At 33.3% G+C, this 15,243-nt stretch overlaps 1 protein-coding gene across 41 annotated transcripts in view; it reads left to right on the top strand.

Annotated features, from left to right (window-relative positions):
* Nucleotides 1-15,243, top strand: part of LOC128165370 (ankyrin-2-like) — a 102,595-nt gene that overhangs the window by 61,309 nt on the left and 26,043 nt on the right. For 25 of the 41 annotated variants that reach the window (XM_052829813.1, XM_052829834.1, XM_052829806.1 and 22 more), the window contains 14 exons: nucleotides 455-551; nucleotides 741-969; nucleotides 1,169-1,420; nucleotides 1,578-1,656; nucleotides 1,833-2,036; nucleotides 2,399-2,527; nucleotides 2,951-3,048; nucleotides 3,321-3,335; nucleotides 3,790-3,844; nucleotides 4,682-4,861; nucleotides 5,730-5,879; nucleotides 7,097-7,153; nucleotides 11,378-11,602; nucleotides 14,093-14,185. In XM_052829813.1, coding sequence (XP_052685773.1) covers nucleotides 455-551; nucleotides 741-969; nucleotides 1,169-1,420; nucleotides 1,578-1,656; nucleotides 1,833-2,036; nucleotides 2,399-2,527; nucleotides 2,951-3,048; nucleotides 3,321-3,335; nucleotides 3,790-3,844; nucleotides 4,682-4,861; nucleotides 5,730-5,879; nucleotides 7,097-7,153; nucleotides 11,378-11,602; nucleotides 14,093-14,185 — 1,863 coding nt within the window. The remainder of the gene's footprint in view (nucleotides 1-454; nucleotides 552-740; nucleotides 970-1,168; nucleotides 1,421-1,577; nucleotides 1,657-1,832; nucleotides 2,037-2,398; nucleotides 2,528-2,950; nucleotides 3,049-3,320; nucleotides 3,336-3,789; nucleotides 3,845-4,681; nucleotides 4,862-5,729; nucleotides 5,880-7,096; nucleotides 7,154-11,377; nucleotides 11,603-14,092; nucleotides 14,186-15,243) is intronic. The other 16 variants (XM_052829835.1, XM_052829819.1, XM_052829836.1 and 13 more) reach the window with 13 other exon arrangements.

Genomic DNA, 15,243 nt, shown 5'->3' with positions numbered 1-15,243 from the left:
TTGTTTCTTTTTTTACTGGCTTCCAAAACAAGTTAAGAGACTGTCTGATCTCTGTGAGATTTGATTGAATCAGATGCACATATCTAACTCGATACTGTCTTGCACTCCAGTGAAACAGCTGTGCACATGTAATTTGTTTGTGTGTAGTGTAGTGACTGACACCTAGGTTATCTCCCCTTTTTAATCTTCTACCTTTTTTCAAATACTTTAGAATATACAAATTAGCTTATAGCTGTGATGTGAAACTGAATTCATATGCAAATATCAATTAACAAACTAGACCTACAGTAATCTTGAGTTGAAAGATTTAGAAACCATACATTTTGCTGTACAAGTAACACAGCTAGATAGGATAGATGTAGAAAAAAAGAAAACCATTTTCTCTCCACAGTATATCCTTATATATATGAAGTTCTGTATTCACTGTGTTCATTTCTGGTGATTGTACTTTCAGAGGGAACAAACCCCGCCCTTTGGGATGACTTGACTGATCAGACCCAGCTGACCTTCATAGACGACTGTGTCTCCTTCAATACTAATGTGTCTGGAAGGTGAGTGGACAGGGTCAAAGTTCATCTTGGAATAATCAACAATAGATTCAATTTATGAAGGTTTCCGGATTAGTGAGGATTTGAATTAAACTGGTTCCAATGTAAAAGTCAAACAATTTCTACTTACCTGTTATGAATGCAATTGTATCTTTTTTATTCATGTCTAAATATTTTTTGCTTTGTTTGTAGATTCATGTTGATGGACTGCCAGAATGTTGCTGATGCTTGCCGATTTGCTACTGAGCTCTACCGCGAGGCTATTATTGTTCCGTACATGGCACGTTTCGTAGTGTTTGCTAAGCGCACTGGAGAAGAAGAGGGAAAACTCCGCATGTTCTGTATGACAGACGACCGCATTGACAAAACCCTCGAGAAGCAGGAAAATTTCAGGGAGGTGGCTAGAAGTCGAGATGTAGAGGTAAGAAAACTTACATTGATAGGGTGTATTGGTTATTATTTGTTTGCAAATATTTTTAACAAGAAGTTTGACACACACTCTTGGTAAGGGATTCATCTTTGATAAAGCATTACTTTGCCTTGAACTATCTTAGAGCAAGAAATTCTGAAAAGAAATGAGAAAAGCACAGGTTTCTTATGTCAACTAATCTACATTACAGGTGCTTGAAGGAAGACCGCAGTATGTAGAAATGGCTGGCAATCTCATACCAATAACAAAATCTGGCGACCAGCTCTACATCAGCTTTAAAGCTTTTCGAGAGAACCGACTCCCGTGCCTGGTCAAGATTCGAGACCGAGACCAGGAGCCTGCCGCTCGAGTGGCATTCATGAAGGAACCTAAAGTTGTCCGTGGCGAGCTGCCCCAGACTCCCATCTGTAACCTCAACATCAGCCTACCAGACATGTCTACTGTAAGACTCTCATTTACTTTGATTTACATCTATTCTGCAGAGATAAAATTTGAGATACTAACGACATGAGGTGCATTTGATGTGCACTAATATTTGGAGCTGGTTTGGTAAATTTTTTAAGAATCTTACTGTTATTCATTGTTTTATCCTCCTTTAGTCATCCTCCATGGAAATGGATCCAGAGGCAGCATTAGAACTCAAAAAACGATCTTCCCTACTTAGAGAACATGGTATCGGTAAGTCATTAATTTGAAGGCCATCTTCTTTAATGTATGTCACCATGCGTAAATTTATAAACATTGTCTGTAATACATTTTACATTATACTGTATCAGTCATCATTCTTGACACCTCTCTATCTAATTATGATATTAACGGAAATTGCTTTAAGTTTTCTTTATCTATCAAAACAGTCGTAGAGGATACCATTAGCAAAGCTAAGATCAATCTTTCGGAAGTTGCGGATACATTGAAGGGAGACTGGGTAATACTTGCCACACAGCTTGATATATCTGGAGATGAGATACACAAGATCAACAGTGACTACAGGACCGTCAATGATCAAGCCCTGGCCATGCTCTCCTTGTGGAAGGAGAAGAAAGGAGACCAAGCCACAGGTCAGTGAGTGGAAAGGTCAAGGGTTTTATTTACAAAGGTCATTGTATCAAAAAGCTCCAAGACACTCAATTGTACACAGATCTTAAATTTAACATTTTTGTTTACAAAAGTTACATCCTTATGAATTCAAGTGTTACAATAACTGAACTCAAATGTTATAGGTTAGTGTGTACAAAGGTAAAAAATTCAAAGGTCAGTGTATTCAAAAGGTCACACATGAATGTATTCAAATCAAAAATTTTATTGTTATCATAATAAACTCATTCATTCTTAATGGCTGTTAGATACTATATATCTTTGAAAAACTGTATTGTGATGGCCATGTATTATGGTAAAACATTAAATGCATTTAATTTTGCAGGCAATGAGCTAGAAAGAGCATTGAAAAGCATAAAGAGAGAAGATGTTGTACAGAAGTGTATGTACAATGTAGAAGTCATCCAAGATCAAGTGGAAATGGCAGCAGCTAAAGTAGCTATGGATCAGTCAGGTAAATAAACATGTGGCTTTTAATTTGAATTATCTGATTATCATAAATAATATTCTAATTAGTATGTTAAACAAAACTTGAACAAAATCTGTCTGATATAGTTAGGTCAAAGGTCAGTCAATTGAAATAGTCATTGTCAGCAATGGGATGTGACAGAGATGACAGAGTTAAACACATAGGGCTGAAATATAAGTTGATCAATTTTAAGATTTCTCAGTTATGCCAAATGATCTTTTTAGTGGATGTTAAGTGATATGCAAGTTATATTGTACCAGTATTTTGAGTACTATTGTCAGATTTAAAATCCACTTATGAGAAAGAAATTGACGAAAATTGCCAAACATTTTCTGATATAGTTTTGTTTGTCTATAGTTTCTTTGTATTTTATTTATAACTAAATTTCATGATGAAATATTTTTGCAGGTTTCGACACATTTGCCGAGGAGATAGGAGCAACGCAGGACTCAATGAAGCGTAACATGTCACTGGATGTTCAGTTCGACGAACAAGAAGTCCAGAAGGTAATTCTTTCAGATGGATGCTACTTTCATTAATATATGTACTATTTCTTTAGTTACTTGTTATTTTTCCTGTAGTTAGTCTGTCTTAGAATAACAATTTCAAATTTTAGAACTGCGTTAGTTTTTTTTATCATATATACATATTTAAATTTTTTTTTTTTTATCTTTGTAACGAAAGGAAATGATAAGTGTAGGTGTTTAGATTTCTTTCTGTAGACCCATAATCTTTGTTGTCTATTTTCTGCCAAACTTATGTTTGCTTAAACTTCCAGCTTTCAGATTCTGAGGTGAGACTTTAGATAGAAATGAATAATAGTTGGTGCAAAATGTGATTCACTTTTATAAAAGTTTACTTACCAGTTATCCCTGCTTTTAGAGTGGACTTAGTCTTGTTTACTAGCTGACACTTTACTTAATCAGTTTTATTTTTTTTTTATCAATATATACTTTTATATGGATAAAAGGTTGAATTTTTTTATAAATCAAATCTTGAAAAAATGAATGAATTTGCAGACTGAAATGTACAAGTTAGTTCCCCTTGACTACAGTTCTTTCCCTTGGTTGGAAATCTTCTGTGTTTGAAAACCACAATTTATCATAATAGTGAAATCTTCAGCATGAGTTTGAATTGTTTCAGAGGGTTTAAGACATGCTACAAGGTCTATTTGTTTCAACTGTTTTTTAAAAACCAACATTTTGAATAAGTTCAATTTTTAATCATTTTCTTTGTTGTTCATTTAGGAGACAGAGTCTGTCAGTGATTCTCCTGCAAGTGCCCCTCAGGCATATGAAGAAGGTAAGCAGGCTTATACATTTCTGCTTTATTTTCTCATTAGCTCCTAAAAATTTTAAAGAAAGTAGGGGATGTCAGTACATGCTTCCAGCTTATGTTAAAAAAGAGCAAGATGTGTATACCATTATAAATGTTCTTTGTAGTACAGTACCATTCAACATATGCAATATCGATATGATATGAGGCTTTCTTCGTAGAGCTTTTGATGTTTGCCTGACAAATTTGACATTTATAGCCATTACAGTTTTGGGTTTTTTAAGTTTGCATAGAAAATATGAAAGTTTAATAAAATTATGAAATACACAAACGAACAAGTGAACAAATGAAATGCTTATGGTAATTAATGATCCTGAATGGAAATAAATCTAGAATCATTCATAAAATGTTTCTGAAATTTAACAATGAATTGTACACATGCAGCTGCAAAAATCTATATATCTGAATTTATCATGGAAAGGATGATGAATTCTTTTCGCATAACAACTCCCATTTGATGTATGAAGGGATCTCAATGTGATCTTCAATTATACTGACCTTATCAATTGTCATAAATGAAAATAATATGTAGGATACATATCGCTTACAGTAGTTTTTCAGAAGTGAATGAATCAAGGGAAACACATATGTTTATAATTTGAATGTAGCTATAGAAAAAATAATTTTTTTGCACCTTTATATATACCTGTAAACTTTTTTTTGTAACGTTATAACAGGCTGACTATTATTTTGACTGCCAACCAGCTGCTTTAGATATGGTGCACAGTGATGTTTCATATATACATGTGTCCCTCCCCACTTTCGATTATTCAGTGTACAGGACTCTGCTTGTTTCCGCTATAGATACAGCTCAGTCCCCCTTAAAAGATGACATGCTGATCCCCGAGATCAGTGAACGAAGGGCTCTGGCTAAGGAACCTGAATTGCCAGAGAAAACCAAAGACGATTTCTTCGATTTAATTGACAAATTGGATAAATACAATGAGTTTAAGGAGAAACAAGAGAGACCTGAGCGCAGTGCAGGTACAAGATGGCACTGGCTTGTAGCCCTGAATGTTGTGTATCTCCTCTTATGTTTCCTATATGCTAACAGTTTATATAATTTGACTAAACGTTCTGTGACTCACTGCATCCTTGTTATGACTTGTATATGATGTACATGTATCACTCATCTGTCTCTAGCTGACTTGGGTTTGTAATGATCAGCCCTCTAGGGATTTGGTTTGTGGCATTTTATTTCAGCATATTTCACAAAATATGTCATAATGCATTAATCCTCAATTATAATGATGAAAAAATAACAAGTTAAAAAATTGACCTCCTTTATTCATAATTTCTCAGATATCTTTTTCCACAATAACAACATGTACATATTAACAGCATGATTCATGATAAAATGGGGATAAATATTGTCAGTGAATGCATGTGGATGTGCAAGCTTACTGTTAATTGTGTTTTTATCATTTTTGAAATAGTAAGTAGATGCATTGATAATTCATGAAATTTATTCAACATTTTATCTATAAGGATAATAGTTGCTACCATAATCATGAAATTTATCAGGCATATTTTTATTAGATCAATTATATCCACATTTCCTATAAACTATCCAATTTTAACAATTCCTATGTTAACTTACCATAGCTATTTGTAAGAAACAAGATAACATTTTGTAAATAATTCCTGTGTACAAGTATATGCCAATTATTCTTTACATAGGGTTAAATGATATGTAATTCAAAATCTGTGTACTAAATTAAGTAAAGTTTATTTCAATCATATTTAAAAAGTTTTCAATCTAGTATTATAAAGAAAGTACAAATGACAACACTAAACACTACATGATCTCATATATATGATGTGTATTAAATAAATTGAATTATGAACGTAGATACCGGGGGTATGGAAGATTCACAAACAATAACTGAGGAAGAACTGACCTCCACCAAGCAAGACCGACCTAAATCAGACGAGATCATTGCAAAAGTGGAAGAACTGGGTCAAAACATGGCCCCTGCCCGGGCCCAGGAACCCACAGAAGGTACATGAGGCTGCATGTATCTCGCTGTTGTACTCGCCTTGTGCATGATCTCTCCTGGTGATTTTGGTGCATCTGGGAAATTTCTCTTGGTCTTTCTGTACTTGTATATTCAGGATATGGACTTGTGAATCCTTGCCAATGTTCAATGCTTCAAAAATTGGTCAAATTGAAGACTTTTTTGGTACAGACTGTTGATCAGAATTTACTACATCTATATTTATATTTTACAAGACAAAAAAATAGACCAAACATTAAACATCTTTTAATATGCAAATAGTTTTTCACAGAACTATTAAAAAGTAAATAACTAATTTGACCTGAATGTTGAATTATGCTGTGTTCATTTTGTAGATTTTCAAACAGATATAAATTTATAGAACATGATTCTTTACCAAAGTCAATAAAAATTGGCTTATTAAAGTTGTATACAGTTTTGTATTGTCAGAAGATGCTAGAAATTTTAGAGATGTATTAACTGGTATTTTTGAAGAACATTGGCAAGGACATTTATTTTCACTATTCACCTCTTTTTTTCAGCATATTATGATATTTGTTTGGGGTTGTTTTTACATTATAATCTTTTAGAGAAATCACTTAGCATGGGATTATAAGCTCTTTTTTCTTCTGTAGAAAAATAAATGCAGCGGCTGAAAAATCACTAAAACTGATTTGCACATATCCATTTTAGTAGTATTTTAGTGTTACCCACACAGATCTGGTGCAGGGTTAATAACATACGGTCAGACAACATATAGGTCCTCATTATTTTCTTCTCCTTGATGGGTTCCTTTGTCATAATGTATGTACAATGTACGATGCTATGGCATTTCCATACTATGCAAATATGGTGAACACCTAAATGGAGTTTATCATTACCCCAACACTCAACAGCTGTAGCCTAAATGTTGTGTTGTATTTTACATACAGTGTATTCTGTTTAAATAGGGGAATAGCAGTTACTGGGACAAAAATGTATTGTTTACCTAGTGATTTTATCATCACATGGTGCTTTCAGCATAGAGAATAATTAGATTATTCTATGTCTAGAAACATTACTGATGCACTGCACACTACCATGAAATATATGAAATTTGTGAAAATCTTCTTGGTTTTCATATATGGTGGTTTATAATAGCTAGGGTTTATCATTTAAGATACATATATGCTAATTGATGAGCGCAAATGTTATGCATGTGTCCAACATTGACTGTTTACAGATGATGAAGGGACAAAAACACCACCCCCCAGTCCTGTAGAGGGAGATTTTGTATCAGGTACTATGATGTGATAGTCTCGCTAATGTGTCTGCCAAGTCTTCCTGCACCCAGCATGTCAGTCGCACAGTTGATTGATGCTCCAGCTTGAAAAGAGCAGAAATGGTCATTTTGAAAATTGCAGAATTAATCCAATTTACGTGTTAATATTAAACTTGAAACTGTCTCAGAGATAAAGAAAATAATCAGATTGCCAAAAGTTCAGTATGAATTAATATTAAAATGTACATGAATAATTTATGGAATTTGACAGTAACTGTTACAAACTGAACTGTTTTTAGCTCACCTGAGCTGAAAGCTCAAGTGAGCTATTCTGATCACATTTTGTCCGTCGTCCGTCTGTCCGTCCGTCTGTCCGTCTGTCTGTCCGTCTGTCCGTCTGTCCGTCTGTAAACTTTTTACATTTTGAACTTCTTCTCTAAAACCGCTTATCCAATTTCAACCAAATTTGGCACAAAGCATCCTTATGGGAGGGCGAATATAAATTGCAGAAATAAAAGTCCGATCTGTATTCAAAGCGGAGAAAACCTTGAAACTGTAGAAAAAGGGGGGTGCATTTTTAAAAATCTTCTTCTCAAGAACTACCGAGTTAATCTTAACGTAATTTAGCATAAATCATCCTTAGGGAAAGGAAAATATAAATTGCAAAAATTACAGGCGATTTCTGTTCCAAATTTGAGATAATTGCGAAAATACTTATAAAGAATGGCTCGTTATTCCATATATCGTAGACTGGCAATTCATTGCGATAGACTGGTCTTATGACAGGCATCGCCAGTCTACCGCATCTCGAAAACGAGGCTGGCAGTTTGTTGTGCAACAGTTCACGTGCGAATATAATCTATGAAACATGGAAATAACATTGGTGCCGATTATTGTGAAGTAAATTGAGGTTAAATATTTCAACGCGTTGTCATTTTCACTTGTGATGTTGGTTTTAGCTTGTTTTCATTTTTTCGTTTCATTTTGCTTTTTAACTTGGGAAACAATCGCCTTGTATTTGGAACATAGACTTCGGTAAATGTTTACCTGCGAAAATGATAAAATCTGATGCATTAACAACGTACTAAAGTGCATTTCCCTCTGTTTTTATTGTTTATTAATTAATTTTCTAATTGTTCGAACAAGGATCAAACAATTAAGTGTGTTGGTGTTAGCTTGTTCGGATTTTCGTTTCGTTTTCATTATTTACGCTTTTAAACCTGGAAACTATCGTCTACAGGTATTTCGTGATTTTTACGTATCAATTCAAACAGATACTTCGGTAAATCAAACAGTTAACTGTTTACCTGCGCAAATTAAGCAAAATCTGATGTAGGGGTACTGAAATACAATTCCTTCTATCGGTAATTCGGCATTTTCTTTTGCGTAATGGTAGATTAATGCAATAGATTTTGTTGAGATGCTCGACATTTTCTCGAGTTTATTCAGTTTAAATAGAGTTTGATATCGCTGACGGAAATATGTAGGTATATACATGTATATATATATGATTCATTTCGAAAAAATAAATTGTGTTCTTTATTTGTTATAGTTCTATGTTTCTTGTGTTTAATTGTTTACAATTTCTATTTACTAACCATATTTGAGTGTTAAGCTTCGAATTATAAGCAAGATACAAAGATTTGCTCACAATTCTATGTTTGTACACAGATCTTAAAAACTAAGGATGAAAAAAGTAAAAAATTTGTCAATATTTATTAAGAAAATGTTCAAAGTCTGTTCTTCCAGAAACCAACTTTAACAACTTATTGTATTGTAAACTTAATCTTTTTAGCTCACCTGAGGGTGGGGCCACAATGGGGGGGGGGGGGGGGGGGTCGAAGTTTTACATAGGACATAGGAATATATACAGTATATCTTTAAAAATCTTCTTCTCAGAAACTAATCAGCCAGGAAAGCTGACACTTGTGTGGATGCATCCTCAGGTAGTGTAGATTCATAGTTATGAAAATCATGACCCCCTGGGGTAGGGTGGGGCCACAATGGGGGATCGAAGTTTTACATAGGAATATATACAGTATATCTTTAAAAATCTGCTTCTCAGAAACAAATCAGCCAGGAAAGCTGACACTTGTGTGGATGCATCCTCAGGTAGTGTAAATTCAAAGTTGTGAAAATCATGACCCCCGGGGGTAGGGTGGGGCCACAATGGGGGATCGAAGTTTAACATAAGAATATATTGAGTAAATCTTTAAAAATCTTCTTCTCAGAAACTAATCAGCCGGCAAAGCTGAAACTTGTGTGGATGCATCCTCAGGTAGTGTAGATTCAAAGTTGTGAAAATAATAACCCCTGGGGGAAGGTTGGGGCCACAATGGGGGATCGAAGTTTAACATATGATTATATAGAGTAAATCTTTAAAAATCTTCTTCTCAGAAACTAATTAGCCAGGAAAGCTGGCACTTGTGTGGAAGCATCCTCAAGTAGTGTAGATTCAAATTTGTGAAAATCATGACCCCTGGGGATAGGTTTGGGCCACAATGAGAGGTCGATGTTTTACATAGGAATAAACAGAGTAAATATTTAAAAATCTTCTTCTCAAAAACTAATCAGCCAGGAAAGCTGAAACTTGTGTGAAAGCATCCTCAGGTTGTGTAGATTCAAGGTTGTGAAAATCATGATCCTCAGGGGTAGGGTGGGGCCACAATGGGGGGGGGGGTCAAAGTTTAACAAAGGAATATATAGGGTAAATCTTTAAAAATCTTCTCAGAAACTAATCAGCCAGATGATTCTCTATAATTATTAAGACTTTGGCCCCAGGACAATTCTTTGGCCTCACGAGAAGGTTCAGAGTTTGATGTACGTTTATATCCGATATATAAACTATTGTTAAGGATCTTTTTGAGAACTGCAATACTCAACATATGATATGACTACAAAATCATCCTGTCAGAAAGGGGACTAATGATTATAAACATAAGAATATCCAGGGGAAAATGGATTTTATTTATACAGGATCTACATGTATTATTGTACATTGTCCAGATAGTTTGTATTATGACTCCATTAAGCTGATTTTATCATACCTATTGTTCCTCAGGTGAGCGATGTGGCCCATGGGCCTCTTGTTTAGCTGGAATTATTGTTTAAATGTACAAAGTTTGAACATGCCATATACCAATGGAATTATTTTACTTTTAATGAAGGGTGTGCGGAGTATTTATTGGGAAAGCAAATTTCATAAATTCTATAAATGAGGATATGTTGGTGCAGCAGAGAGGCAGACACTGGGATTCTGTTGTAATTCTGTTATTTACATGTACATACTCCTAGACTCAGTTCCACATTGCCAAGTTCTGTATTGGTTATTAATGTAGATTTAGTGGAGATTAACAATTCATATTTATGTACTCACAATTCTATATACAGTATTTATTAATCAACATATATTCAAACTAACTTTCTGTTTAAATTTCGCAAAAATGATTAACCTTTTCACTTAGATATCCTATAATAAACACTTTTAACAATTTAAAATGCCCAAATTTTCAGAATGAAGGATCATTTGATTAGTAGAATGATTAGACTAAATGCGTTGTGTAGGTTGAATGAAGACATCAAACTTTCGGTCGTTGTGACAGTGTGAGCTTATCATGTATCTTGCTTAGTGTGGTGGTGATTTTTTTTTTATATTTTAGATTTATACCATCTTGCATTGAAAAGTACTTAAGTATAAAAATGAAATGAACATTTTCTTTTAATCAGCATTTTGATACATTGTGAATGCTACATGATATAGGTAGATCTACCAGTATTTGTTTGCCAGAGCATCTATTGATTGAAACTTTCTGTCGATTATGTGCCTCGGTATCTATTTGATTTGCATCTCCATTCATTTTCATATTAAGCAGTAATTAAAGTGCTCAATGTTAAATACTCTGATGTAGTTTGATCCTATTATCAAGAAATTACAGGGTCTTATAGTACCTAGTTGATCGCTCCTAGAAGAACTTAATAGAGCGTGTGTTAGGGAGAAATAATTATGTATAGATGACAATCCTTTGAAAATGCTTTGGCCAAGGCAAAATGTTGATTTCATGAATTTGACCCCTATGATTATGTGAGATGTGTATTAGGTGGCTAAGTTCTTTTTATAATTTGGGCTTCTCTATAGTTGATTTAGCGATTAAGCTTAAATTCAATGCAAATTGAAGAAAGAACCTTAAAGTTAATCTTAATTAAAAAGAATGAATAAAAAAACTATTTAATACTCAAAATTAGAATGTCAAGACAAACTGGCTCATGAGATAGAAGATGCAGTTGAACAATCAGTTCAAGCGGAAGCTGAAGCTGAGGAGGAGGAGGAGGAAGAAGAAGAAGAGAAGGAAGAAACGATTATAGAGGAGACCTTCCAGGAGTCGGATGATGGTGTAACATGGAGAACCATTCGTAAAACCACCATCATCACTCCTGAAGGTCAAACTGAGAAATTTGAAGTTTTAGGAGGTATTCCACTTAATATTGTGGAGGCTTTCAGTGTGTATTTTTTATAGCAGAGTTTCCGCCCCGGCACTGATTGGTGGAAACTGCTTCAGTCCTCCTCCTTGCAAGCTTTGATTGAATGTTGTCTTTTTAGTTGCCAAATTTATATTGGACTAACTTCTGGTTTTTTATTTTTGTTGAGAAAGGATATGGATATTTTTCTTTCTCTTATGATGACCTCTTCTTTTCTCTCACCTATCTTGGTGCAGTATTTAGACCTAAGATCTATTTATTATTTTCAACTATCTTGAGGATTTGGGCACTTTCAATATTTATATACTCATATGTACCTTCCATCTTACTGTATTATATAAGAAAGTATTATCTTGCATGCTTATAATTATTGTATATAAATAAATAATCAAAATTCTTTTTTCATTATTAAACCCTGAACCTGATATGAATTGAAATGGCAGGTGTTTCAAAACCATATTTTTTTAATTACATGTACCTGTACCATTTTAATAATTCTGTCAATATATTAATACTTTTGTAAATGTAAACATCTGTATTTGGGTATACATTAACATGTTATACATGTATTGGTTTTTAGGCGAACATTTTTTTTTTAATTGGATTACGGATTTTTTATTTTAAAAATTGGGTCGGTAGGTCGAAAAAAAAAAAGAAAAAAAAACCTGGCAAACTTCAAAGAAACAAAATAAGTCTTATGTTTTGTTTGATTTTTTATTTACTATTCCATGTACACATGCTTAAGTGTGTCTTTGGGCCACTTTTAGGGCATTCCGAACCGCAGGTCTCACACCTCTACTGACACACGATTTACAAATTCAGGCCTCTCACACCTATTTTTGGTACTGGGGCCGGGGCCAATGGATTGGGAAAAATGCAACGTTTTGATAGAAATTGGGAATTTTTTTCCTTGCTTAATGTACAGTCCTCTGAACAAAAACCAGGGTATATTGATTTGATTTTTTAAAAGTTATTTTTTTTTAAAATTATTTTTAAAACTGGGAACATGTGTGTATAATAAGGAGAAGGAAAAAAGTGTATTTACAGTGTGTGATACAAGTTTGTTACTGACTGAAGATGTAAAATTTCCCAAAAGGTTTTTTGTGTTTAGTAGCCTGCTATATGTCAAATGGCATAGAAAATAATAAAAGTTTTTTTTTTTAGAATTTAAAAAAAAGGTTAACTTATTTTTATTAATGTAAAATTTAATCTATATTTGTATTTATACCTTTTACAGATAAATGTTTCCTGATTGTGTTAGCCTATTGAGAATATTTATTAAATCAGTCTCTGTACTTCTGTGTATTTGGGGTATTAGTCCAACCCATTGACCCACTTACTACCGTTTTGTAGAGGATCTAGATCTGTTTAGACCAAAAATTTTATAATTATTTTAACATTTACTGCAGAATTATAAACTACTAACAGCTTATCAACTAACCGTAATATCAGAAATAAAAGTAAATTAATAAACATCGTTTTTAAAATTACACCATCTCTGTCTGAGGAAATTCTGGCTAAGTTACCGATCACAAGAAACAGTTTACAACGCGGTAGTGTTGCACATATTCACAGTGCCTTTATGACTGCTGAATATACAATATATATTTAGAATCAGTGTAGTTTTCTTTTAAGTTACTTTATTAATTTTAGGCGATCTCAAATTGGGGAAAACACTCAATTTTGGGGAAAAATATGCCTTTTCACGTTGGGAATGGGGCCGAATATCGCCCCCCAATTAAAGAGAATCGAGAGGCCTGAAATTGGTCTTACAATGAAATATTGTTGCTTTAACTGATGCAAAATGTCTCCATCATATATCGTACTTCTGTCTGACGACTTTATTTCCAAAACTTTGAAACATAATATGTACATGTACGTGGGTTCTTACACTTTCAAGAACTTCTGACACCGCTTGCCCCCAGTATGTGACAACACTGTTTCAAGGTCTTAAACGACAGTTTAATGTCATTTTTGCAAATGACAGATATGTGAAAGTATGCCATTTAAATGATAAAACACAAACCACCGTTAGACAACATGGCACATGTGTGATAGAGAAGTCCGTATTCCAAACTCGATCAATTTTAAAACTGAAAGTGTTAAAGTTAAGGTAATTTTTTCGTGAATGAAACCAATTTATGTGGTTTTTATTGATATTTTTCACCAGCCATTTTATTTTATTTTTTGTATTTCTTTAAATTTATGTCGGTCAGTAAAAAAAAAATTAGAAAAGTGCATTTTATTTTTTTTCTAAAAGTCAAAAAAATTCGGTCGGCGGATCCGTAATCCAACTAATAAAAAAACGTTCGCCTTATTCTCACAGAACGTTTTGACATTGAAACAATGTTTACATTACTATATTCATTGTTTGAACATTTATGACTAATCAAAGCTATAATTGCTTATGCCATTTTACGGTTATCATTCTAATATTTATAATTTCTAATATTTATTATTTTATTTTCATTATTTTAACAGAGGAAGTGAGAGCCCAGCAAGCAGCTGTTGACGAATTGGCAGCCAGACTGTCCAGTGCAGAAGAACCGACAGCAGTACACCCTGGGGAAACGGGTGTGTAAATTGTCATTGTATTGTGATTGCAGATGACACCATTTTTTTGTCAATGCATAGACAACCAAATTGATTGCAATCTTGTCAAAGTCTGAAAAGAAATTGCTACCATTTCAAATTCAGACATTCTTCCATCAAGTTTTTATCTTAGAATCTTTCTGTGCAAAATTGGATTGTTTCACCAGTTTTCTGATGATTCTGCATGCAATAGGAAACTTGCCCATATTTATTAAACTGCAGGCAGACTTGAAAATTATTTTATAACAGAAATGAATTTGAAATGGTACTTTCAAAATTCAATCTTAATTTTGAAATATATCAATATATTAAGATATTTCAAATGCTGAGGAAATTCATGTTTCGGATTATACATACTCAGGAATGTAAGGGAAATAACAATTTTATTTGAAGTATAAGTCAAACATTTTGAACGTAATTAAAGAAATATATGTCTAAGGAATATAGAATATAGTACAAGACATTAGGATACTACATGTAATTGTATTTTTTTAGTAATATATAGTATATGTACAACTAGTGGAAATAGAATTTTGATGCTATAGTTCATTTGAAATAGCTTGCTAGTTTATTTGTGTGCTAAAGAAGCCATCAATTGAAACATTTGAAATATCTTCCTTCCACGAACAAAAACTTTGTATCTAGACATTTATATAGTGAGTGATGAATAATGTCTGTAGTACAAATCATTACTAATAGATAATTTTTCAGCCAGGGAAGCTGATGTACGCTTCCAGATATGCTCTTTTAGTATATAGCACTTTACTGCAGGTTTCAACTCAAGTTTCAACCTTCAGCAGTTGAATTTTTGGCAATCAAACCTTCAGGAATCTCAAAATATTTTATTTATTGTTGAATTTATAAAGGAGACTTTTAATGAATATTGTTAATTTTAATATTATTGCTACTCATGTATGTGCAGCTACAATTTTATATATACATTTAGATATTTATATACTTATCTTATGCATACTATTAAAATGCTTGAAGGTTGTAGAAGTTGAAAACTGGAACATTAATTGTTATATCTATTTATATTT

Source organism: Crassostrea angulata, chromosome 10 (genome assembly GCF_025612915.1).
Source record: "Crassostrea angulata isolate pt1a10 chromosome 10, ASM2561291v2, whole genome shotgun sequence".
Taxonomy (NCBI): Eukaryota; Metazoa; Mollusca; class Bivalvia; order Ostreida; family Ostreidae; genus Magallana; species Magallana angulata.
This window is presented reverse-complemented; position numbering and strand designations above follow the sequence as displayed.